The 27,514-nt window shown below is 41.8% G+C and overlaps 1 protein-coding gene and 1 long non-coding RNA gene across 10 annotated transcripts in view; one reads left to right on the forward strand and one right to left on the reverse strand.

Annotated features, from left to right (window-relative positions):
* FSTL4 (follistatin like 4) overlaps window positions 1–27,514 on the forward strand; it is a 776,177-nt gene that overhangs the window by 266,369 nt on the left and 482,294 nt on the right. For 2 of the 7 annotated variants that reach the window (XM_073355592.1, XM_073355594.1), the window contains exons 1-3: window positions 12,947–13,120; window positions 13,485–13,534; window positions 22,705–22,861. In XM_073355592.1, coding sequence (XP_073211693.1) covers window positions 12,950–13,120; window positions 13,485–13,534; window positions 22,705–22,861 — 378 coding nt within the window. In that variant the 5' untranslated portion in view covers window positions 12,947–12,949. Of the gene's footprint in view, window positions 1–12,946; window positions 13,121–13,178; window positions 13,261–13,484; window positions 13,535–15,899; window positions 15,923–22,704; window positions 22,862–27,514 lie in introns of those variants that run through there. The other 5 variants (XM_073355593.1, XM_073355597.1, XM_073355596.1 and 2 more) reach the window with 5 other exon arrangements.
* Window positions 5,143–13,263, reverse strand: LOC140915627 (uncharacterized). Of its 3 annotated transcripts, XR_012160221.1 has the most exons (4): window positions 13,033–13,263; window positions 11,230–11,337; window positions 5,959–6,074; window positions 5,143–5,417 (listed from the first exon to the last, which is right to left on the reverse strand). It is a non-coding gene; the product is annotated as an uncharacterized lncRNA (long non-coding RNA). The 3 variants fall into 3 exon arrangements; XR_012160220.1 differs by lacking the exon at window positions 13,033–13,263 and having other exon boundaries at window positions 5,143–5,329; window positions 11,230–12,057; XR_012160219.1 differs by lacking the exon at window positions 13,033–13,263 and having other exon boundaries at window positions 11,230–12,057.

Consider the following 27,514-nt stretch of genomic DNA (forward strand, 5'->3'; position numbering starts at 1 on the left):
TCCCCCCAAAATACTTCCCAAAACCTTGCACCCCACTTCCTGGACAAGGTTTGGTAAAAAGCCTCACCAATTTGCCTAGGTGACTACAGACCCAGACCCTTGGATCTTAAGAATAATGAACAATCCTCCCAACACTTGCACCCCCCCTTTCCTGGGAAATGTTGGATAAAAAGCCTCACCAATTTGCATAGGTGACCACAGACCCAAACCCTTGGATCTGAGAACAATGAAAAAGCATTCAGTGTTTTACAAGAAGACTTTTAATAAAAAATAGAAGTAAATAGAAATAAAGAAATCCCCCCTGTAAAATCAGGATGGTAGATATCTTACAGGGTAATTAGATTCAAAAACATAGAGAACCCCTCTAGGCAAAACCTTAAGTTACAAAAAAGATACACAGACAGAAATAGTTATTCTATTCAGCACAATTCTTTTCTCAGCCATTTAAAGAAATCATAATCTAACACATACCTAGCTAGATTACTTACTAAAAGTTCTAAGACTCCATTCCTGGTCTATCCCCGGCCAAGAGGACTACAGACAGACACAGACCCTTTGTTTCTCTCCCTCCTCCCAGCTTTTGAAAGTATCTTGTCTCCTCATTGGTCATTTTGGTCAGGTGCCAGCGAGGTTACCTTTAGCTTCTTAACCCTTTACAGGTGAGAGGAGCTTTCCCCTGGCCAGGAGGGATTTCAAAGGGGTTTACCCTTCCCTTTAAGAGCGCAGCTTCTTTCTGCTGTTGTAGAAGAAAGAAACAAAGTATTCAACGCTTTGAATGATGCTGAGTTAGTGATGGCTTCGTGAAGATGAGTAAGCTAGGTAAGATGAAAAAATAAGAAAACTCCTGTCCTTTCATCTCCAAACATTCACCCTAAATTGTACACGAAATGTTGAGGTCCTAACAGGTTCAATGGATATATTATGGCTGGTGTCACCTGCTGGAGCTGCTACATAGAGTCTTACCAGTCATTTTTCTTAACATGCAAGAGAGCTTTGACTCTTGGGAAGACATGCTGTGGTTGTGTTAGTTTGGGGTATACAATGTATTGTGTAGAGGTAGCTTGGGAAGAGAGGGAGATGCATGAGCTGCAGGTGAGTTTGCTGTCTCTGGGCTCTGACTAGAGTCAATTCTTGAGACAGAGTTGCTTCCTGGGAACTGAGCATTGGTGTTGGGCTGATATTTCTGGGAAAAGGGATTGCCCCTTGATCACCTCATTTCAGGTGGTCTTTGAATATACCCAGACACTGTCACGGATTTCTCCTCCCCTGAGAGACCACGGTCATCTGCCAACGCTCAGCAGAGGGATGACACTGGTGTCGGAAGAAAGGGCAACAATATAACTTGCATATCTACATTCTTGGGTCAGGCCTGGGATAGAAACAAAAGTGAACATCTGCTAGTATATATAGGCCAGCTAAGTTGTCATCCTCACTAACTTCAGCTAAAAGCCTATGTTGTGCATGAGTATACAGCTAAGTTAGGTGACTTCCTCATGACTTTCTCTATTTGAGAAATAGTATGTGATCATATAGCTAATGGCAATATCATAATGCATCCATGGAAGGGGAATATTCTCCGAGGAAAAAGTACCATTAAACTGTGGAAGAAACTGACTTGAGGAATCTGCTGTAGTAGCAGCAACTTATGAGAGGTCTGATCTGTGCACCTCAGGCTAAGCAAAAATAGACAGTGAGAATGTTTGACCTGGAAAGCTGTAAGGAGAGTCGAAGTCTTGGGAAGACAGTAGCCTAAGGAATTGCCATAAGAGTATCAACCACGTCTGTGAGAGCGTGACCTTGGAAACTGTAGATATAAGTGAAGGTGACAGTAAAAAAGCCAGAATGAGAAACAGAACTCAGTTTTTCCACGTTAAAATCTGTGTGTGTGTGTGTGTGTGTGTGTATTACATATTCTAAATCTCCAGCGGTGTTATGAAAACTGAAACTGAATTCACACCTTAAATGATAAAACTGTGTTAATTAAGGTACAGTAGTCATTAGAGTATCAATCAAGTAACTGAATTTATACTACATGCGATGTCCAATTGATTTTTAACTTCCTCTCAGAAAATTACTTTAAGACAGTGCTGCCTAGTGGTTAAACCACTGGACTTAGGTTTTGGGAGATCTGGATTCTATTCCTGGCCCTGGCCCTGACCTACTGGGTCTGAGTGACCTTCGGCAAGTCACTTGGTCTCCCCTTGCCTTGGTTTTCCCAAATGGTGATAATGATGTTTGCTTCCCTTGTGAAGTGCTTTGAGCTCTACTGAGGAAAAGCATTACATAAGTACTGGCATTAATAGTTATGTATGGATCTAATGTCACTAAAGGTGTATAGTGTGGGGTCTGTAGTCCTGATGTTTTAATGCTGAGTCACTTGGATTTCAATGATATTACATACAAGAGGAAAATACTAGCTCATGATTGGCTGAAAGCAGTTGTGACAGGTTGCCCCTCCTTTACTGGGATGCCCCTGAGCCCGCCTGTTCCGCCGGCCTGGGCCCCCTTTATCCTATCTTGCTGAGCCAGGCTCTTAAGCCTCCTCTAGCACGCGCACACTGGCAAGGCCACACCTAGCTGCAGAAAGACACCGACACTGAGATCAGCTCTGGGAAGACTCAGCTGAAGGGACGTGCCCCAGCACTCAGGTGCCCACCTCCCTTGGAGTGCAGACCCAAAGGTATATTGTCTTGTGCATCTCCAAGTATAACCACAGTTGTAATTGTTACATCGTCAATATTCCTAACTTCAGATACAGAAATAATGCATGCTATACAAATTGGATAATCACATTCAGTAAATCATAACCTTTCCAATGATACCGTACAAGACCCATCTTGTATAAAATATATCTTAGGCTATATTCATACCATATTTCTATGAAGAATATGGGGTGTAATGTCACAGCAGTCATGTGATTAAAACCAACATTTAGCTTTTGCTTGGTTATGCCCATGTTTCTACTGTACATGTCACAGCTGGCAGGTATTTATGTGATTTTAATTAGAGAAGGATCATAGTATTTATTCTAAGGCTCTCTAAAGCTTGAATCTTTTCTTTTGTCTCATTTCTGGTATAGAATAACAAGTGTCAACCTATCCAGGTTAATATACTATAAGTTTAAAGGACTTCTAATTCTTGTCCATCCACTGTGATAGATTTTCTTTCCATGTTTGCATGTAATAGGATGATATGAAGCTATGTTTTGCAATAAGATTTCATGTGACACTTCCATTAACTTCAGTGAGTAACACACACAGAAGGAAGGCAGGATATAGCACCTGGTATATGGCTAGATAGCCATCATCCTGACCCATTCCCCTTCTTGCCTAGATGAGCTATACAACAATACCACTCCAATAATTGTGGCAGGGCAGTACTGTTTATTAAGGAAGAAGTAGAAGATGAAATTTGCCTTTAATTTTAGACTAAAACAGCCCCACCAAAGCTGCTTTGTATGGTAGTAATGCTGCTGGAAGAAACAGAAAATACCAATAATTTTATTTTGCTACACCATAGATTGTGAAGGGTCTATAAAAACCATATGTGGTGTCTAAGATATGAAAATGAAGTAATACCAAAGATGAATCTGCTGGGCCAAGATTTGGTTCCATTGAATTCAAGGGGAGCTTTACTACTGATTTCAGTGGGACTGGGAGTTGATCCATTGAATGTAACTTTTCTGTGGAACAATAAGTCTTGAAGTCTTTACTTTTATGTTCAGTTCTTTACTTAACCTCGTGGGAGGAGAGAGCCTTTGTAGGAAGTGATTTAACCACAGCACTCCAGTGTGCCGGGCTAAGCTGTCTACCACTGGGCTCTGGCCGGAGCCTAGTGGAGAGAGTGGGCCTGTACTCCCCCACCAGTCCCTATAGGGGGACAACTGTGAAAGCCTGTCCCTTGGCAGGGAACTTGATTGATGGAAGACCCGGAAGATACAAGGGTCCAGTCCATTGGGTGCTGACCAAAGGGGGAAGCCATGAACGCCACACTTGATCCTGAAGACTTCCTCATTATTGGACCCTTTATATATACACCCTGAAATGGGTGGACTTGCAAATGTGACCTGGCAAGGGGACTGAGTCACTGAGAGGACAGACCATGGCAGGGTGGAGCAGTAGTGAGAAAGTGGAATGCCTGGGAGGCTGGCCCACCTGACCACCAGGTGGCACTGGCTGTGAGTGTTCCCCTTCACATCAGGGCTTTAAAAAAAAATCTCCATAAAGTTGCTCTGACATCATGATCAACTTCTTTCCCACTTACTCCATTCCTCCAATGTTGTCCTTTTCTCTCTTCCATCCTATTGTTGTAGGTTGTGTTTGTGTCCCATCACCCTCTGCTGGTTGGAATCAGATCAGCTTAAGAATTTATTTAGCAGTACGGTCTAGTGGCTGCTCATAGGCAGCTATCAGCTTTGAAGTTATTCACAGCAGAGAATCTCTTTAGCTCAGTTGGGTAGCGGGCAGCATTATGAAGCAAAAGGTCCTCTGTTCTATTCATCATTGCTCATCTGTGATATTTAGCGAGTGACTGGCTTGTGAACAGCTGTGATCCTGCAATGTGTCATCTATCTGTCTTTGGTGTTTGTGGCATGCTAGTCCCTGTAGCATCTCTCTGAAGCCAGTGGAAGTTGCAGACCCGTTGTACCTTGCAGGAAATGCTCAGCAGCTTGCAGGATCAGTCTCTGGATTTGTGAGAGCAAATCTGTAAGGCAGGGGTCTACGTTGTGTAGATGTGCATGCAGGCTGCGTGCACAAGAGCTTTAAAAAATTGTGGATGGGGAGGCCCAGGGAAATGGCTAGTCTCCTTGAGAGCTGGAGTGCAGTGATGGCAACACAAAGGACCAGCTTGTGAAGTTTCAGTGTAGATTCTTTTCTTCCTTAGGGGCAGTAAGTAAAAATTATGACCTTTCCCATGTGTTCAAATAAGAACAGCGTCTGTATGCATTAAAAGATTCATGTTTGCACGTAGGGTCTTGTAACCCTTATCTTTGCAAGTTGGACTGCGTATTAACCAGTTTTTACACATTCATATATGCACAGGAAACCTGTTACCGTAGAGAAGAAAACAAAACAAAACTGAAGGCTTAAGGGTGTTTTTTTTAATTTAATTTTATTTTTTAATACTGGAAAAGGAGGAGTACTGACCAAAAATTTCCTCTGCTGAGAGTGGTAGCAGAGCTTTTCTTCATCCCTGCAGTCACTGGGAGTGCTGGAAGCTTTAGTCCCAGTACAGAGCAGTTGTAGCAAAATTGGCTTAGCTCTTCTTCAGTACTCACTGGTAGCTGACACGAGGACTTGGAGCCAAGGATGTATCTTTTTCTCTCTTCCTATTCATTCAGAGAAGAGGACAAAGTGATCTCCTTCAAATGTAACACTTAATATCTGCTGGAAGATATTAAGACCTACATTCCATGCCTTTTAATACAGAGGAGACTGTATAAGGGAGTTATAATTAACTTCTAAACAGAGTGAAAGTTCAGTATAAGAGGTCTGTCCTATGGACATGTATGCACAGTACATCCAATGCCAGTGACTTTTTGTCACATCGCTCTGTGATTTAAAATCTATTTTAGGAATAGATCTTAATCCATCTGAGAAACATCTCTTTCCTTATTTATTTTGCAATAACCATTTATAATTACTTTAAATGCTATACAGAAAGGGCATCTTTCTGTAGCAATGAACAAAAACAATAACTTTTCAGCATTAGTGTATATCAATAGCCAATTACTTTTGTGTGGATGGGTTCCAGCTGGCTGGTAATGGACTGATAACTCTTCCAGGAAAGAAACTATCATTTCAAAGATAGAGTGGCTGGCCCTTTAATTTTCAGGTATTACAAAAATTGGACCTTTCACCTTTAAAAATTGTAAATGGCCGAAGACCTGCACTAAATCACTTGTTCTCTCGGCGAGTCAAGTTACTCTATCCTCACTGTTACTTTGTAAGGGTTTACCTTTTTCTGCAGCTCTAGAGCCTCATTTCGATCTTGTTTCATATATTTTTTTTTCTTGAAGAGCTGTGACCTCCATGAATGTTCACATCCTTCCAGGCTTCCCTCCAGCCATCTCACTGTAGGGACAATACAAAGAGTACACAGCACATTCATCCTTGCTCACATATATTGTTTGAGTTTGAATTCATGCTGACTGAGATATGTTATGCTAGTGGCCTGTTGAGACCTCTGTTATTTCTACTAAACTCTATTTTAGTACTATGTGTTCTCACCTACTTGCAGACCTTTGTCTGTTGCATCCTGTCTGACCTCTGGACTTTTAACCATTTGGGATACAGACAATGGAATCCTGACCCTTGATTAGGCTTCCTGAAAATTACTATAATATATATAATAAACAATCTGGCTTAAAATATGTGAAAGTTCTTGGATGTTTAACTTTCTTATGAGACCAAGGGGAAAGAGTTGGATGGGGGTATTTGATAGCTGTTTTCAAGTACCTGAAAGGGGGTTCCAAAGAGGATGGATCTAGACTGTTCTTAATGGTAACAGATGACAGAACGAGGAGTAATGGTCTCAAGTTGCAGTGGGGGAGGTTTAGGTTGGATATTAGGAAAATGTTTTTACCAGGAGGGTGCTGAAGCACTGGAATGGGTTACCAAGGGAGGTGGTGGAATCTCCATCCTTAGAGGTTTTTATGGTCAGGCTTGACAAAGCCCTGATTGGGATGATTTAGTTGGGGATTGGTCCTGCTTTGAGCAGGGGGTTGGACTAGATGACCTCTTGAGGTCCCTTCCAAACCTGATATTCTATGAGCTTGTGTGTATGCACTGAATTCTTGTCTGAGTTAGCTTTAATTATGAAAGCAACTGAGTTCAGAAAACTACGAAGTCAAATTTATTTTTCTGAGTACTTAGAGGCCTAATATCTTCCTGTCTGTATATGCATAATTCCCACTGACTCCAATAGCAGTCTCTCCCCTGCGTCTGGGGGAAGAAGTTGGTTCATAAATCTAGAGCCAAATCTGACCTGAGTGAAGCAGGTGCCACTCCTTTTGACACAAGTCCAATCAATGAAAATAGCATGTGTTCACACTAGCATTGACCTTGGCCCTGTGTATGTTTGTTGTGGAGGGAGTTGCTGAAAAATGTACGTATATGCCATATTGGTTTTAATTTGAGACTATCTGAGACTATTGATTATGAACCATTGTCCGGTGTCTCCTACACAGAAACAAGCTACCTGTACTGACAGCTTCTAAGTGCATAAGAAATATAGCTTGGGTGCTGTGACATTTTATGTTCCAAACTTTGCCCAGTGGCTGACGGTTTCTTCCTCAAAGTGACATATTGATTGTAGGTACATGTAGGGTGAGTATGACTGTGTTCAGTATTTTGAGCTCATCATCTGTTATCCCATTCTTATTGTCATCCAAGGTCCAGACAGTATCAAATTGGAAGCAGTAGTGTAGAAAATTACAAACAAATCAAAAAAGACTACAGCTGTGAAATGAATCAAGCCACTGTTTCTACATTTAGTATTTTCTTTGGTATAAAACATCTGTTACCTTTTTTGGGGGGCTTACAGCTATCAAAGCAAGAATGAAGCATTGTAATTGCTGTTAGACAGTATAGCACAGCCAGGTCATTCAAAGTAACTGGAATCCAGTGGCGTAGTATCTTCATCAAATGTGTGATAATTTACTAACATGTGGCAATGAAATATTGGGTGAGATTTCCTGATACACTGTGGCTACTCTGAGCCACACCACTGGCCCTGAAGCCACTTTAACCAACTGAGGGAGGATCATTCCAGTGTCCGCAGCAGTGGTGTAGCTAATGTAAGGGCTTATATATTACCCATACTCTTTGCTGCCAGCATAACTGGGAGGGTGTGGCCAGAATGTCTTTATGCCACTTCTGTCTTGGGCTGTATTTTGGCTACATCTAACTGTTGCATTCTGATTGAAGTTGGGAAACTGGCCCTGCTCAGAGTAGTGACTTGGTCAGAAGAGCACAAATATTAGCTTTAAACCACCTTTGCGTAGCACCCACTGACCAGTGCTCTGTGGATTTCAGTAGCACCCCAGGACCTGGCCCTAAGTGTGTGAGCTTGTGTGTCAGTGGCTACAGGATTAAGTGACTATCAATGCTAATTGTACTGGCATATGTACACAAGACTGACATAATCCCTAGAGGTTTGAAGCTGCTATTAAGCTTGTTCCTTCCTATTAGTTTTTGACCAAGAGGATAATGAAAAGATGACAAATTTCAAGTTGACTTACAAGTAAGAGATACAGAGTTAGCATGGATAATTTTATGCACTGTCAAAGCAAAAAAGCTTAACTAAATGTATGTGGGCAAAGAGAGATGCTGTCATCTTAATAAGAAATTAAAAGACGGACTCCTAATAATTGAATCATGTCTCTTGTCACATTTGTATTTGTTTAATACATGTCTAGTTTTGTTTGAATTTAGTTCTGTGTCTCTCCTTTTAATCAGTATTGATTCAGGCTCTTGGTTCTACCATCATAAATCCCTCTGTCATGTTACACTTCCAGCTTCCTGGTAGTATAGCAAATAAATTGTTCCATAACAGACCTGGGTTCAAATTACCTCCACCATAGGATTTTGGATACTAAAGGAAATGACTTGCTATACTTTAAACCTAAATTTTCAAATAAGATAATCTTATCTCTTCCCCCTCCCCTCTTATTTAGGAGCACTTCCAGTGTAGCGTAAAGAGGCCTTAGTGTAAATGAGATTCAGGCCTGCTATATTTAAAAATATGATCCTAAATTGCAGTGCAAGGATCTGAAGCCTGGGAGATGGAAATTGGTTTCGGAGCCTTCTTTTTTAAAACATACAAATGTATTCAGTTTTAAGTGAATATAGATAAAGCCTGAACTTCTGTGGCTTCCTCCATGACTAATCTGTCTTTCCCTCTTCTTACTCTCACTGTATTTACTCATATTTATTTTATAGAGCACGAGCTATACTACCCCGCTGCTTCATCTTCCGAGTTTCCAAAGAACTTTCCTTTGGCTTTTTAGTTTCCAACACACTTTGAGCCTGAAGAAAATAATTTTCTCATCTTCAAATGAGCTGGTTTCAGGTCAGCATTAGAGATCACTGTCCAGTCCTTGTCTGACAAGGAACTGCAGTGTCTTGCTTCTTTTTCTCTGCATCAGGAAACTCCCCATTCCCTGTGTCTGACCTAAAATAATCCGTTTTTCTTTTCTGCTTCCTACAATCACCATTTTCTTCTTTAATAAAAATGTTTTGGTCCCTTTCATTCCCAGTTAAAGACAGTTGCTACACTGAATTGCTTCAAACTCATCCATCCCTAAATATTAAGAATATATCCATTCTTCATCACCAACGGTGATAGTGGTTTATTTCTCCCACCCCATCTCTGAAAGTCATTTTCGTTGCCCACACATGTAAGCTCTGTGAACCAGTAAAGAGTATCTTGTGGCACATCAGAGCTTTACAGATCACACCCTTCAAAAAGTGCCACTTTATCCAATGGAGATCTTAGCATACAGCTCAGTCACACAGATGCCAATTGCTGTAGCTTAACTACAAACTTTCTATTCCCTATATAGCGTAAAGGTAAGCAGGGGAAGATGTCAGCTCATTAAGTTATCAGAGGAGGACTTCTGGGGGACAGAGAAGAATGTTAGACAGTAGTTTAATTTTTTAAAAAAAATTATTAATTTTATTTTAAAAAGGTGGCAAAATATAAATACAGAAAGGTACAAAATACTTAGTGTAAAATGTTCAGAGATGCCTAGAACCCTGGTCTGCCATGAAAATAGTAGGAATTGAGGGTGCTCAGTGCCTTTGAAAAGAGGGCCACACATTTATGTGCCTAAATATGGAGTTAAGTCTAAAAATATTGGTCTTTTTCTGGGGTATGTAGCTTTCCGGATGGTAGGAAATTGTATGGTCCTGATTATTTTCAATGGTTCGTGAGTGAATTTGGTGTGAGTCAATTTATATTTGTGTGTGTTTTTAAAAGGACATTAGAGTCGGTGCATGAATATTGTGCAGCATTGTGTTAACGTCTCTGCTTTTCCCTGGAAAGCTGTACTTGGTGCACTCACTATTGCTAATGTGGAAGGGCATCCATATCCTTCATGGCACTTTTTGCTCCCCTTGGCACATTGCTGTTATGTAAATACAGTCCCATCCCATTGAAATATCTGTGGATGCAGAAAGCAGTCCCCCAACAGAATTTACCTTCATTCTATTGCATGTTAGTGGACAGTGTGTTCCCACCTATGCAATGAACAGTAGTTGCATGCCAAAACCCACAGATGCTGATGGAGCTGCAAGAAGCCATGGTCGGATTATCCATATGACTTTCCCAAATTCCCCGACAGCTCCCCAGGACAGTTGTTTAATGGGGGCTACCTCACTATGGATGGGGGCTCTGTAAAAAGGTCCTCTCTGTGTTGCCAGTCTCCTAGTAAACTCTGCCGAGGAGTGCCATCAATTTCCCAGCTTTTGAGCACTGACTTCCTGTCCCATGTCTGCCCAATTCCTATACCAGCCCCTCCACCATTCACAACTTCTGACCCCACAGAAGGCTCCCTCCGGGGTTCAGTTTCTCACCTAAAACTCAAATCTGGAAGTATTTTGACTCTGAAATGTTGGTACAGTGCATCATGGGAGTTATAGTTCAGGTTCCTCTTGCTCACATTCTACTCTATTAGTATGGCCCCCGGTCAGATTAAATCCTAGATGATGCACCAGGGTTTCCCTTCTTGATGAGAGGAGGTGGCCCATCATTGAATTGCATGGCTCTAGTGTATCAAGGCAGATGAAGTATAGCTGAGGAGAATGGGAGCATGAGATGCCTGAACAACTCCCATGAGGCACTGTGGTGACATTTCAGAATAACACTATTTTTATTTTCAGCTGAAAAATTGTTTTGGGGGCATTCAATTTTTCAACATCAACATTTTCTGTAAAAAGCAGATACTTTTTTTGAAATTTTGTTTAGTTAAATCCAATTTTAGACCGTTCAAACAGAACAATTTTGATCAATCCCAAAACTTGTGTATTTACTGTTTTTCTTTTGAATCAAATGAGAGTTGTAGAGAAGAGAATGGAAGACTATTTGGATGCACCCAATGGTGGGGTAATGTGTCCGAGGTTCAAGAAAGAATTAGTTCAAGGTTTGAGAAACCAAGATTTTCATATTAAGTTACATGCATACCGAAAAGGTCAGCCTGGCTTGGAGAAGATATAGAAACCTGAATACCTGTGAACTTTGAAGCTGATCTATACTTTGTATCTCTGGTCCATTTCTATAGAGTCTTCACATCAGGCCCCTCAGAACCTCCATGACCAACCAATCCTCTTCCGAGCCCTGTAATAGTATCAATAGTATCTGGAGTTAACTTGAGGGAGATAGGCCACTTGACTTCTCTCCCCATCTGGTGACATTTGGAGGTGTAACACTTCCCCTTCCTTCTCATGCCTCCGGGAACAGTTTAAAATAGTTTCTGCTGAGCGCATGAAGTAGTGTCATTCAGTGAAGGATCCCCAAGAACTACCATGTGACTTCAATGCTTGTGTCAAAATGCAACAGTCCAGCTCAAGTCTGAACGTTCTTGGGATGAAAATGCCTCAGAACTTTCATTCCCATCCCAATAATAGTAATTGTGCCCAAACTCCGCTTTTGCTGCTGCAAAACCTGTAAAGAGTGCCACATTTTTACAGCTGCTTTTCAAACCTGACGAAGGATAAGGTCACTGTGTGTTTAATTTGGAGATGACTATTTCAAACTACTTTAGTAGTAACCCATTTCTCAGAGGATTTTTCACCAGGTATGATTTTTCTTTTTGCTAATACGTCTATTTTTTTCTTTAGGAATTAGAGCAGTTCCTTCAGCTTTCTGTCAGGGAGTCCCAGTCTTCATTAAGCAGTGCAGCTGCTGGTCTTCATAATCCCACCAAGTCCATTTTCCAGCTCCTCTTGGAGATTTTAAAACCTGTTTTTTGTTGTTTAGTCTGCAGCAGTATCGATGGGCACCTTTCTGGATAGAGAGGAATAATGACTCCACATTCAGCAGCCACAGTCAGTGTGATTCTAAACTATGTGGAGCCTAATAACAACCTCGCATCACCTCCATCCCTGGGGGGGTTGCCCCATCACTTAAATGAGATTTGAAAACTGAAGTTCAGCAGAAGGGACATCAGCTGCAGATAAGACAAAAGTTTCAGTCTTGTCATGCATTTCTTCCCTCAGCATTTATTTACTTGAGTCCTGCTTCTTGTCTGCCATTGTAAGCCCTTACAGCAATCCTTATTACTCTGGCTGAGTCATTCAAAGGCCAGAGAGTCCCCTACTGATCAGCTGAGTTTGAGAGCAGGGACTCAGAGCCTGGGAGCTAACCTCTGCTCACCCTGGAGCTATTGTCTTGAGTGATCTCTTCAGATATGAAAGCTAAAAATAAAGTCTCCTCTTGTGGTCTCAATCGGCCTGATTCACAGTTACTCTGCACCTGGTGCAGTCATTTACACCAGAGCAAAGTGGGTGTGACATGCTGTATTCTGATTTCAGTAGCTCTTTTACAAGCATTTGGCCCTGATGTAAATGGCCACAAGATGCAGGGCAATGGAAAATCGTGCCTGCTGTCAATACACTAGTCTGAATACTATGACTTTCCAGTTGATAGGAGGTGGAACTGAAAGGCAAAGTGACAAATGCTACTGAAGAGGAGAAGGTTATTAAAAGCACTTTCTGTCGGCCAATGTGGGTTAGAAACAATAATGAATTAAGCCTGGCTATACCCCGAGGAGGGTGGTATCATCCCCATTGTACAGGTAGGGAAACTGAGGCACAACGGGGCGCAGCACCTGGGTCAAGGTCACAAAGTGAACTGGAGCTAGTAAGAAGCACCTGGTTCCTAGTCCTGCCCTCTAGTCACACTGGATGTGGGGCTGGCTCGGTCTTTACCCAGCCCTGCACAAAAACGGATGGTCACTCAGCATTCTGCTCAGGAAGTCCTGCTGATGGATCCTCTGTCTGGCTCTGACCCCTCTCCCTTCCCCCGTCCTACCTGGCTCTCCTGGAGAGGGAGCGCCCGCCTGGCTGCCTGCGGGACTCCCTCCGCCCCGGCTCCCAGCCCCGCTGCTGAGCCCACACAGGTGTCCGCTATTGGGTGGAATATGCAAATGACTGGGTGACGTCAGGCAGCTCTGGTCCAAGCAGCAGAAATAGGGCAGGATTCAGCATTTACACCTCCTAGCTCCTGGATTGCGACCGACACCAGCGCCAAGCTTGTGTTGTGATTTTTTTTTTTTATATATATAAATATTTTTTTCCGGTCTTTTGTTTAATCTCCCTTGGTTTTTCCTCCTTCAGGCTCCAGCCTTTCATGATTTCCTTCCCTCTCCCCCACAAACGCTCCTGCAGACTTCTGTATCCTTTCTCCCCATAAGGAGATTTTTTTTTAAAAAAAAACAAACACACCAAAACTCTGACATCCTTTTCTTCTTCTTCTTCTTCCAGCTGCCACAGGCTTTAAACTGTGCTCAGTCTCTGCCACGGGAATCCTACCGGTAAGTAACATGCTAGAAGCCTCTGATTCCGTGGGGCTGTGGGGGTAAGGGAGGGTTATGCATGGGCAGTATACCCCCGCCCCCAGTAAGGTTAATGTGTCAGTGTTGTGGGGTTTTAAAGCGATCTCCTGTTCCTCCCAGTGTCCGGCCACAGGTAGGCTCGCAGAGGGCTTGCTGAGCTCTGTGGTGGTGGTAATTCAGAGTCCCTAACGATGACTGACAGAGTTTGCAACATTAACTTGGCGGATGGTAGCCTGGGTTGCACGGAGCAATTTCTGCCCCGGAATGCAGCGCAGGGGATGTGGTTGGGGGGAGGCAGTAGGGGGAAGGAGGAGCAGCTTTGGAGGTGCAATACTTTAACCCCCGTGCACTGGACCCGGGACCCCGCAGCCCAGGGCAGTCTCTGGAGGGGGTGGGATGCGATCCCAGGCTTGCCATCTCTCTCCGGTTTCCCGGGGAGCATTTCCCGGTGGGCATCGTACGCTCTCCGGGCTTAGGGGAATGAGCACCAGAAGCTGGGACGGGGAGACAGGGATGAGCAGCCGGTACAGCATCTGACCGTTCATTTTTGCAAAAGCTGCTTCTCCTGCATCTTCCGATGGGTCTGCCCTTGCTCCTGCTCGTGTTTACAAGTTTGAATGTGTTACAAGTCACTGCAGAGGCAGCAAAGCTGCGTGGAGCAGGAACCAGGGCTTGAGCCTCCGATGCAAGGGGGCCGCCAAAACCCGCCAGCCCCCCCCCAAAAAAGAGCTGGTTCTAACCATATCCTAGAGAACCGCTCCTGCTGTGGAATTGCTCTTTCCCCTTCTCGCTTTCCTCACTCGCTCCCTGGCTAGCGCTGGGCTCACCCTCTTCATCTTCTCAGACGGCCCTGATGGAAACCCGGGGTGTAGCAGCGAGAGTTTTTGACAGGGCCCCCGGGAGCAGGGGACGGACCAGGCGGCGGCCCGGTTGCCTTGCCCTTTGTGGAGCGCTGCAAAAGGGATCGTGGGATCCTCTCGCCGCAGGCTAATCGAGCTGCCTGGGTCGGTTTCCCCAGGGAACGCATCTCTACGCAGTAGTTCTAGCAAGCGGCGGTCCGGAGACACCCTTCAAGCCAGCCGCATTTCCGCGGGTGGCCGTGCGTTCTCCAGGAGCGCGCCGGTCGAGTTCCCAGCCCCGGGAGCTCGCCTGGCAGCCTGGCCTCTTCCTTCTGGGGGCTGGTAACGGAGCTAGGGAACCTTGGTCACGCACGTCCAGGTTCCCCCCCCTCCCCCGCGCCCCATCACAACCCAGCCTCCTGCCCACGTCCGCACACACGGCTAACTCCGTGCCCTCTAACCCGCTCTTTCTTGAGTTACTTGTCAATGGACTCCTGAAATTATGGGAGGGTGGGATTTTTTTTTCCTTTCTGTTGTTTGTGCTCCCCTTCCCGTCCGCACCAACCTCCCTTTCCCCCCCCCCCCTTGTTGGCAGTGGATTTGGTTTCAGACGCTGTTTTGCTTTTGAGATAATCAGCAGTACTTTAAGGCAAGGAGTTAGCTTAAGGGGGAAATGGGAAGCCAGAGGCAGGCTGAATTTCCACAGCACCGAACTGTGGAGAAGGTTGACGTCTGAGAGAATTCTTCCCCGGGGCTTCTGAAAGTGTATTTACACGTGTGTGTGTGTGGGGGGGGGGGGGAGTTTAATTAGTTTGAAAATATTTCTCCTATTATTAAAAGGCCACAACGCTCGCTTAAAAATGCAGCTTTAAAGCTGCCCATTCTCTCCTTGGTTATTAGATGAGATCAGGCTTGGGGGAGGGCGGGGATAACCCTTTAGCGTTTGTCTGATGATTTAGTTCACAGTATTCTTTAGGATCGTGTCTCCAAATGTAACTTGGCATGCGGGGGGGCCTGGGGGCAGGGGCTCCTGGGTCGTTCTCATTCAGGCTGCAGCGCAAAAGAAATATGAGAAACTTCACAGGGCTCGGGTTCTTTTTTTTAAAAAAAACCAACCTCTTATTTGCTGAGCGAGAATCCAGGAAGACTGCGTGTATATATTTGGAAACGGAAAATGGGGGAGTGAGCTTCTTCCATTCCCGGCAAAAAATCATGTGCGAAATAGCTGAACCATAGATCTCTCCCGGCACCTCTTAGATCGGGTGGTGTGCGGGACCGGGGGGCTGAAGAGAACACAGCCGCCCTTTGGGCTTCGCTGGAGAACAGGAGCTGTCCCCGGGCTGTGGTCCTGACATTGCCCCTTGAAGCTGCAGCTGCGTCTGTTCCCGGTCTTTGGCCCCTAGGTGTCGCCTCGGTGGCTGTTCTGCCTTTTACCGTTGTAACAAAATGGTTCTTTAAATAAATAATCTAACAATTTACAAAAACCCCACGACAACTTGGAAAATCCACCAAAATCCACCCGTGCCAGGTGAAGAATTTGTGACAACCCAGTCTCTCCCCGCCGCTCCCCGCAACTCCGCGTTTGCTACACGGGATTCCGCTCCTAACTGCAAAGGGAGTTGTATCACACCGCACATTTAAGGGTAGAAAACCGTCATCACAGCGTCGTGTAGATGGGAAATTGCCCCATAGCTCGAAAGAGACACTGCTTCCTGCCAGACTAAAGGGGACGTTAATGATCATCTTCAGAGAAGCTAGGAAGATGAACGCGGAGACATGCATTCAAATCAAGTTTTCCCCTTACATAAATGTCATTAGTACTGGGAATGGATGGGTGTGTGTGTGTGTAATTTGCCTGTGTGTGTATTTACAAACTTGTTTTTTTCCTATAGATCTGGGTTATTTAGATCATGGTAACACCCAAAATGTGGTAGGTGTTTTCCAAACATAGAGTAAGACCCCCCTCTCTGCCCTGAAAAACATACAGTTTGAAAATGTAAATGGGGGGTAATAGGGGAAAAAGGGGGGGAGGGGGAACTAGGGTGAAGAAGACAGTACCTACCTGCTAGTGTGTATGGTTAAAGTTGAACATACTCAGATTTAGCTCTTTCAAGCTCTCTGTGTGACAGTGAGTGAATTTTTATAGATAGTTAAATTGATAAATGGTAGAGCTGGGGGTCAGAACCTGTCAGGGGGTCACCAGGTTATTACAGGGTGGGTCTCAAGCTGTCATCCTCCACCCTGCTTTGCCTCTAGCATTTATAATTGTGTTAAATATATTATAAGTGTGTTTTAATTTATAAGGGGGGTTGCACTCAGAGGCTGCTATGTGAAAGGGGTCACCAGTACAAAAATTTGAGAACCGCTGTGGTAGAGAAACCAACCAGAGTGAGAGGGCTTTTGGTTAAAAGTTTAGATATTTTAAAAAATTAAAAAATAATTTACTGGATCAAATGTGGTCACCCAACTAAAAAGATGTGTTGAACCAACACAGCTAGTCAATGAGAATCAATACTGCTAGAAGTTGACTCTCAGGAACTTTCTTAAACCTTGGGCCATAGTCTATTGCTGTTGCCCTTAACCAAGGTCAACATCTGTGTAATGCAGCATACAAAGAGAAGAGGGATTGTGTGTTCAGAAAAGGGGCTACTTTCCCACCCAAAATAATAGTAGAATTGCACATCACTTCTTCAGCTGAGGATGACCTTGAACCTGTGATCATTGCATTCATGATTTACCACCACTTACCCTGCAACTGACATTGAAGAGTGCTGAAATATATAAATATATAAAATATCTGACTCCTCTCCCACTTCACCCTTTTAAAAGTCTTATTTATGGATTGTGCAAACAGCTTTCTAGTATTATTGACATTTAACTAGTCAGTCCTGTGGGGGTAATGAAGTGATATTGTAGATAACCACAAAACAAACCAAGGGACTAAACCTTGTGGAAAGATCACATCAGAGGTGATGCAACAGTTGAAGATGCAAACAGAAGGTCCAGTCTTGCAAGGTACTGAGGGACTCTTGAATGTCCTTCACTCCAGTTGATGTCAGCAGGACTTGAGGTTTTCAGAATCTTTCCAGTAGCATGTAGTACCTTGCAAGAATGAGCTTTAGACAGCGATCAAAACAGCTCTCAACAAAGTATTCCGCTGTTGTTTAAAATTTGTACAAATGCTCCATGTCTTAAATAGGATGTGTGACACAATTTTAATATTGCACTTGGTAGCATTTAGGCACCTCATTCATCAAAATTGAAGTATTAATCAGAGATAGTGTAAATAATTAATTGGAAATGTAATTTAACGTCATTATGGTTTGCTGAAAGGTTACCTTAGAATGATTTTTCATGACAACTTTCTTAGCTTTAGTAGCATTTTACAAAAATGATGGGTATCAAAATGATTTTACAGGTCACAGAAATGCTCGCTAATTATATAATAAAGCAAACTTGAATCTTGTACTGGAGGAGCTAAGGGCCAGATTCTCAGCTGGTGTAAATGGATCCAAGTTATGACACCTAATGATTTGGCCCTAACATTTTCTCTTATAACAACCGTCATAATTTTAGGAAGCTAAAATAGCTTTTTCTTTCTAATGTAGGTTTGGCAGAAAGATTAGTATCTTACAATAGTTCTTGTCTTTTTATACCTTTAGAATGAGACACAGCTTAAAAACCTGAAAACAGCTGCATTAAGAAAGGTCATTCTTAAGCTCTTATTTGCATTATAGCAGCACATCTGGGACCCTGTCATGATTCAGGGGCTCCATTGTGCCAGACACTATCCAAATAAGGGATTCTTTATAACTAGAGTGGTTTTTCTTTTAGTTGTGGCAGATTTCTGCCACCCTTATGCATTGTAAATACTCATGGGGTAAAGCACTGCTGTCCAGGAGCAAACATTTTAAAATCTAGCTCAGTGTGGGGGAAGGAATTGTAAATTATATATGTTTATATAGGTTTCATATTGCAGCTCCAACTTAAATTATTAGGGCTAAACTTATCCCAGCTGTAATTATACAATAGCTAGTGCATCAATCATGAATGTGGCCCCTAAAAATTCATCCATTCTTAAAACAAAATCAGATTTACTGAGACTTCAGATAATTTAAAATTATCTAATATATTGGAATCATTTTTTTTCCTTGCTTGCACACAGGTTATGAAGGGTAGGTGTTTGACAGATTTTTTCTGAGCTCTCAAGAGATTTCTAGTGTTCAGCCAAGCACTTTGTCCAGTAGTTGCTCTTTTTATACAGATCAGCTTGCCTAGGCAAGTCCAGACTGAGAGACTTACATGGAGAAGGACTGCCCATGTGGGTTTATGTTTTACATATTTGTCTCCCAAATTAGGAGAAAAAACTGGTGGCACATCACCAATGATGGGCCTGATCCAAAGCCCATTGCAATCAAAGGATGTCTTCCTACTGAATTCAATTAACTTTTGATCATTTATTTTAAATTTAATTGAGCATTATACAGCCATTTAAGATGCAGTATTTGAGAATTAAGGGCCCGATTCTGCAAGGAGGAGAGCCCCTCTCATTTAACTATCTCAACCCTTCACTGAAGCAACTCCGTACAAGACAATGCTGCTGAGCTTCTCCAACAATTTGGTTCTAATTAAATTCCTAGCATCTGGGACTCATGACAAAATGGGAATTTTTGCTCAATTAAGGATTATAGAACTTGGCCCACATTTGTATTTCTGGCATCTGAATGAGCTAACCCAGAGAACGCACAGATCTATACTATGTATTAATGTAAATGTCAGTATTATGAGTAAAACTAATTAAAATATTGCCAGGCAGTGTTGCTATAAAAATAAGTAATCTGTAAATTGAACTGAGAAAGATACAAGTTGTTCAAATCACATTAAAATCTATTGGTGTTATTGGAAGGCAGTTATTCTGCTGGTAGTTTTTGATGTTATATGCAGCTATTCTCTTACCTAATTTGAACAATTTAACATCCTGTTTCCATGTGGTTAGTTACTAATTCTAACTGGGCATGGCTAGTTCTTTGATGTTTGAGCTCTGGAGTCAGAACTTTAAACTGCAGATAAGTCAGAAATCTCCAGAATTACAAAATGATATTGTTCTATTTGCTGTGATTGTATCAACAAATGATACAAAATGCCTCTATAAAAATGTAAGGAATAGGACTGCTGTGCCAGAGTGGTTTATAATATAATATATATTTGTAGCGTATTGATATAGTGGCTTTGGTTTATTGTACATTTATTTACGGCTCTAATAGCATTACATCTGAGAGTTTCTAATTAGAATTTAGAAAGCCTAATAAATTCTGATTTCACCCTGATCTCTTTCAGTTGATGGTGTTTAGAATAGTACTGAGGAATAGCGAGGACTTAAGGGTGCTGATGAGTGTGCAGAGTGTAATTGGTGTTTGTTTTATTGACAGTACACATTCGGGCAGACAAAATATCTAGGACCAAATTCTGCCCTGGTGTAAAGGGGCATAAGCTTTGAAATCCATAGTGTTAGACCAGGACCAGATACAGTCCTTCACTTGTTATACAACATTTTTGTATCACTCACTTGCTATCTTTCAGGGGTCCTATTTACCCTGGTGTAACTCTGTTGACTTCAATACAGTCACTTCTATTTACTCCTGAGCTTAATTTGGCGACTGCCATGTAACTTGATAATGTACGGTGTTCAGTCCTATCCTAACCAGTATGCTTGCATCTTTCTATGGAATCTAGTCCAGCTTTCCCCTGAAACACAATATTGCAGGTGGCGTTTTTGTTTTTTAATGTGAAACAAGAAATAACTGGCAATGTCATCTCACCATGCTTTGAGGAGACTTTTGATTTGAATTTAAGGTTGGAACAAAACCAACCTCAGGAAGTTGGGGGAACATGCATCAAGCCCAAGCTGAAGACCAGGCAAACGGTAATGCCACCCTGGACTGTTCAGCTTTTTGCCTGGAGCCCTTGTCCATACCTAGAAATTCCTCCTTTAATGGGGCAGGCATCTTTTGGGAGTTCCTGGCAATGCACTGCCAACTAAATTATGCTGCTCAAGAGTTAGGAGGAAGCCTGGAAGGTGGGAAGGGTTCCAAAGCCAACTCAGAGGCACATGCCCGGAGAAGCTGGTGCAGTGTGAAAACAGAACTACTGCCATTTCATGGTCCACCATGGAATGATTTTGGAGGATCTGCTGTGAGGAAATCTTGGAAGCGTTGTCTCCCCTTCCTGGGACACTGCCACAGGACGAAGTGATCTGGGCCATAGCTTGGGAAATAATCTCATAAGCACTCTTTAAGAAGTAAAACTCTCTATTAATTTATCAACTCAGTGCAGGTACATGTAAAATACATTAAGATCCTGCAACTAGATCTGTGTAGATTGACTCCCTATACCAAGAGTCCCGGTGAAACCATTGGGGGTCCACACAGGAGCTGGGGTCTTCCTCTGCAAACTAATTGGTTCAGATGAGCTGGGATCCCACTCAGATGAGCTGGGATCCCACTCAGATGAGCTGGGATCCCACTGGTTCTGCCCACTCGACCAGCTTGGGTTTCCTCACCCAGTCCTGGCTGTGCCAGGCTCTCAAGTCTTCTATAGCACATATGCACAGAAAAGGCCACACCCAGCTGCAGACACAGATTAAAGTCAGCTCTGTGTGAGAGGATTCACCCAGCACTCATGTGCACATCCCCTTAGGGGAGTAAACCCCAAATAATATTGTCTTGCACTGTATAGAACGTCTGCACAGTGCAAGCTCATAAAAATTCACCCTCTCCCTCAATGTGGAGAGAGATGCACAGCTTTTTGTCCCCTCTTCCCCCCCAAGATCTGAATTGCACAAACTGGGTTTTGGAATAAACTAAAACCAAGTTTTATTAACTATAAAAGGTAAATTTTAAATTATTATAAGGGATAGAAAACAGAACAAAGCAGATTACTGAGCAAATAAAACAAAACACCAAACTAGGCTTAATACACACAAGAAACAAGTTACAAAATGTAATTTCTCACCCTAAATGTTGTTTTAGGCAAGTTGTAGAGTTTCTGTAGCTTAGAGTTCCAGTTATTTCTCTTTACAGACTAGACTCCTGTCTTCATCTGGACTCAGGCCTCAGTTCAGTTCCTTTGGATCTTCAGGTACTTTCAACAGCCTTTCTTCTTGGGCAGGAAGGCAATGGAAAAGAGACCTCTTTGCCTTATTCCCCAGCCTTAAATAGAATTTACATAAGGTGGGAAGCCTTTGTTTCTAGTGGGAAAGTACTAGCAGTGTCCAAGGTGGTACTTTTTACCAGGTGACATCATCACCTGACCTTGCAGTGTCAAAGCAACCATGAAACCAAGTTTATTTGCAATGTCCACAGGAAGGAACTCCCGGAAGATGGGGGATTCATATCTTCAAAGACCCATTGTCTTTTTCCTAATGGCTCATTAAGGCTGATTGCTTACTGTCTGGTGTAACCACAGTTGTAATTGTTATATAGTCAATATTCCTAACTGCAGATACAGAAGTGATATATGCATACAAATTGAATAATCAGATTCAGTAAACCATAACCTTTCCAATGATATCTTACGTGAGCCATCTTGCATAAAATATATCTTAGTTATGCCGTATTCATATTCTTTATAGAAATACGCTTATGATATAGAGCGTCACATCACACTATGTATTCCTGTAGCGGCTGTAATGGGATAGGCCCTTCCTGTACACACAGGGACAACTCCTGCCCTAAAGAACCCCGGTTCTTCAATCTGTTCTGCATAAGTACAAAGCTCCTCCCATGTGGTGCAGCTTGTAGGATCAAGGCCTGTGAAGATGAGCAATACGTGAAGGGCAGGGATAAACCATCTTCTTCTCTTTATCCCATCAACTGAGGTTTGGGTCATGTCTGTCGAAGTTGGGCGACTAAGAACCACCTGTTGACCATCTTCTTTTATGCAATCCATCCATCGCTTCCTCAGCTTTCCTTGGGGTCTCTTTTCTACCACACTCTTCTGCCATGCTATCTTTGCTAGGTCTCCTTCATTCAGTCGTACATCAAATTACTAAAATAAAGGAGCATTTTCCTTTGGAAATTGTTGTTGCACATAACTTGACAAGTGTACCCATAGGAACTCATTATTCCATTACTTGTGCCATGTGAGTGTAAATAGTTCCACAAGTAATTTTTAAATGTATAGCTGCCATAAATTAGCTGAAATTTTAGCTGAACTACTGAATCTGTAAGCTGCATGGGGGTGGGGGGGTGTTTCTTTTGTTTCTGTAGTGTTTTTTTTTTTGTTTTTTTTTTTCACATAATGGTTTGATAGCTGTCATCTTGTTCTCAACAGACTTGAAATAATGAAATCAAGAAGCTTTTGGTCACTTCTGGTGTTGCTTGAGGTTTTCCTGTCAGTCACTTGGGGGTGGATGGAATCGGACAGGATCAGAAGGCTTTATGCGGATGCAGGGAGGTTGCAACAAAAGGTACTGTGAATCAGCTATCATTTCATATTCTTTCTAATGCTGCTTTCAGCTTTTTCAATGTAGTATGGGAAAAGTGGCGAGGGTCATATTGTGAAGATAAATACTTGCTGAGGGGGACAATGGAATTACTAACTCTGAGCTATATGTTCTATAAAACAGAAGGCTTCACTTCTTCTCCCCACCTGTAGTTTCTTTTATTAGTCTATTACAGTAGTGCTCAAAGTCCCCAATTTGCCAAGTGTTGTGCAAACACGCATGAAGACCTTGTCCCTACCCCAAAAAGTTTACAGTCCAAGTTCTCAATCCTCCAGCTCATTCTGTGTTGGTGAAACTCTGTACCCATATGAAACCAGTTGCAGGATTTGGGTCTAAAAATGTTTTCGTATAAGTAGTAATAGTTAATATTTTGCCACTATACATGGACATTCACCTGAGGAACTAAAATCTTAGAAACTGGTTTTCTCATTTTACAAAAGGGGACGCTAATCCACAGTTGTTTTCAAGTGGCTTGCCAAGATCCTCACTCAGAACCTTCCCACATTTCACTAGATTCCCCCAAACTGAGGCTTGTGGTGTAATATGGGAAAATGGAAAGGATTTCTAAAGGTATAATAGGTCATCATTGCTTACTATTACTAAGACTGCATACAGTCAACCGAGTAACTTTATAGTGGGTTACTTGATCACAAGGCATGCCTTCTCATTCATTGTTATATAATTGCAATGCAATCTTAACCGTACAGGCACTAGGCTTCTGGGAACTGTGCAAGTAACTGAATCTGTTTTTTCATTGCTGAAGTTAAAAAGTTGGCTTTCTTTGCAATGATTAAACAGCGACTCTTTATAAACTCTGAATAGCATTCTGCATCAGTATTTCAAGTAAAAAATATTCAGACTGTGTCCTTATCAGAGTTCTCGAAGTGAATTTGTTCATCATAATAGGTATGTAAATATCTAGTAAGCTCAGATTTTAAACTTATTTTGAAATAATGAGGCCCAGACCAAACTTGTGGGGATAACATGAACATTTTTTTAAAAGTACAATGAGAATGATGAAACTCTTTTTATTTTATTATGTTTTTGACTTCCGATTTATCATGAATTTTCTAACAAATTGCCTTATGTTTTCAAAATGAGTGACTTTATTTTTTAAATTGGCAGACTCTTGAAGCAGTTATTTAATGGCATACTTGAAGCATGTTAATTGTCACGTCACAGATTCTGGACCAAATATTAGCCATTAAAAGTAGTTTTATGAAGGAACAGCCACCAAGACATTTTTATGTTTAAGAATGTTGGTGTGTGTGTGTACATTCATTCTCGCAATCAGATGGTTTACATGATGTGTTTCTCAAGATACACTGTAAGTACACTTATTATTCACTGCTGGGGATCGCTTCAAAAAATCAATTCTGACCGAGCTGGTGATGACATTGCAAAGGTTGGCACTCTGTCTCTCACACTCACAGGCACTCTTTCTTTGATCTTTAGAGCAACACAAATCTGTTACTGCTTTGAGCTGTCCTACCTCTATACCCCCCCCGCCCATCATACCATCTCTTTTCTGCTTTGGAGCACTATGCAAGATATTGGTGCTTGTAATGTTAAATTAATTTTGTATATGTGCTTTAAGATCCACTCATGTCTTTTGTTTCAAATTGCTTTTGCTTTCTTTTAAAGATAACTAATTCTATCTTGCACGCTTTTTGGATTTAAAAACTGTTGTGCCATTCTTCATGAAGTACGTGCTTGTTAGAAATTTTGACTTTCTTAAAGAATGTTACTCCTAGGAGTGAAATTCATTAATCAAATGATTTAGTATAATAGTTTTATAGTTTATATTAAAATACTCGAAAGACATTCATTCAGTTGATCTTACTCTAAAACCATAAAGTTATTACACCAATTACTTAATTTTGCTCGGGGTGAAAAGATCTAAGCTCCTGATGTATTTGTTCAAAGATTTGTAAGAAGTGTGAATATTATTAAAACATTGAAATGTTTTTATGTACAAAGGCTGTAGTTGAAATAGCTTCAAGGGGTATAACATTTATAAATGCAGATTAAATAAAAAAGTAGCAGCACAGAAGGCTTGTTGAACAAGCAATACTGTTTGTACAGTGAGGAGTAGAATACCAATAGGAATTTGAAAACAAATTACATGCAACTCTATTCCAGACAGTCAGTGGAATTGTGAAATAGTTTGCCATTCTCTTTTAATTTCTTTCAGAGTGAATGCATTTCACCCTTTCAGAAAGTACAGCTTGTTCATGCCACTGTTTATCACAACAGAAACTATTCGGGAAGTTCCTATTCTCTCTTGGCTGTATTTGCTTCTGTTTAACTTCTGTTTTATTTCCTGTCCTATAACATCAGCAACTTTACTGTTCTAGAAATGGAAACATTATAGTTTCTCACAGTTCATGGATTTAGAACCCGTGACAGTCAGTTGCTTTGACATGGTGGTGGCTTGTTCATAAGAAATGTCTGTTAATTATCAAACAAATTGTTTCTGATTTATATATAATTGCTGTAATTCTACTAGAAGACATTCTAACTGTGGAATGATAAATGGCAAAATTCCTAAGCTGTAACTAACTAAAATTACGTTTTAAAGTTAATTTTCTTAGAATAAGAAAAGGGCTATTTCACAGGTGAAATGATCTCAAGTTAATTTTGTAGAGAGTTTAGTTCAAAATATATCAAAACAAGGGTAAGGGACAGACAGCAAAAAATTATTGAGTGAGTTATTTAAGACTCCTGTGTCCTGGCCATGTTGACTCTTTGCATCCCTTTACTGGATATTCTACATGCAGAACTTCCATCTGCTAATGAGAGTTCCTCAAACAAAAGAACACGCATCACTGCATATCAAATGGAAATGTTGTATTATGTTTTGTGGTACATTACTGGCAAATAGCCCTGGACAATATTATCATCCTTTGTCAATGTGAAAATGGAAAATATTCTTGTACCATTACAGGTATTGCTTGTGGCTTTTTGTTTAATGGGCAAAGGAAATATTTATATGCCACTGATTGCTCATAATGTCTAGTGATTAGCATAGAAGACTTATTGACAGGACTACTGGGTTCTGTTCTTGGCTATGCCACTGAACGGCTGTGTGACCTTGGGGAAATCATTTAATTTTTTTGGCTTACTTTTGCCACATCTGTAAAATGCAAAGTACGTTGAGCTACTCAAATGAAAGCCACTGAGTGCAAATAATGACATGCTATTGGGATAATGAATAATCCCTTGGGTGAAATTTACCCCAGTGCAGAGGACTCATAAGGCTCTACACACCATTTATGTTATGTGTAATGATTTAAGTGAATTGAAAAGTCTTGTGTAGACTGGTGTGATTTCCCCCCCCCCTCCATACTGCTAGATTGCTCGTACTGAGGAGTACCTTACTCAGTTAGAAGAAAGAAGAAAAGGAGGACTTGTGGCACCTTAGAGACTAACCAATTTATTAGAGCATAAGCTTTCGTGAGCTACAGCTCACTTCTTCAGATGCATATCGTGGAAACTGCAGCAGGCTTTATATATACACAGAGAATATGAAACAATACCTATTCCCACCCCACTGTCCTGCTGGTAATAGCTTATCTAAAGTGATTTCCAGCACAAATCCAGGTGAGTTTGTGTGTGTATGGGGGTGGGGGGGATGTGAGAACCTGGATTTATGCAGGAAATAGCCCAGCTTAATTGTCATGCACATTGTGTAAAGAGTTATCACTTTGGATGGGCTATCACCAGCAGGAGAGTGAATTTGTGTGGAGGGTGAGAAAACCTGGATTTGTGCTGGAAATCACTTTAGATAAGCTATTACCAGCAGGACAGTGGGGTGGGAATAGGTATTGTTTCATATTCTCTGTGTATATATAAAGCCTGCTGCAGTTTCCACGATATGCATCTGAAGAAGTGAGCTGTAGCTCACGAAAGCTTATGCTCTAATAAATTGGTTAGTCTCTAAGGTGCCACAAGTCCTCCTTTTCTTTTTGCGAATACAGACTAACACGGCTGTTACTCTGAAACCTTACTCAGTTAGTGATCCCACTGAAATGCATGAGTTTACCTGTGGAGTGAGTGCTACTAAATGTGAATGAGGGATCAGAGTGTAGACATAATAACTAACTGTAAATAAAAGAGTGTGGCAGCTTTAAAATCTATCATCTAAGGAGTCCAACTTCCTTGATAACTTGTGTGGATGACTTTTACAATGTTTGTATCACCTCGTCTCCTGGATACCTATTTATTTAGATAGATAAAGAATATAACTGCCATTCATAGCTATGCTGCCATTTAAACTGTGGCCTTAAATAAAACGTTTCATACTCATAAACAGAACTGTCATACATCTTAAATGATGCCATGATTTTCTCTTTGCTGGCATTTGGCAGGCATCAGCTTGCCAGCGCACCAATCATTTGCCTTACTGTTTGCATGGCATCTGAGTCACTTAAAATTTCAGAAGGCAACAAATGTCACATTGGTCTTCATCACAACCATAAATAGTTATATGTGCACACCAGACGTCAGTGACGCAAGTAGGCAGAGTGAATTGTCCATCTGGAACCGACGTAATAGTTTTTGTCTCGGTCTCTAGGAGTCTCGATTGCTTCTGTTGGAGATCTCAAATTACCTAGA

The sequence above is a fragment of the Lepidochelys kempii genome, chromosome 8 (genome assembly GCF_965140265.1).
Source record: "Lepidochelys kempii isolate rLepKem1 chromosome 8, rLepKem1.hap2, whole genome shotgun sequence".
Lineage (NCBI taxonomy): Eukaryota > Metazoa > Chordata > Testudines > Cheloniidae > Lepidochelys > Lepidochelys kempii.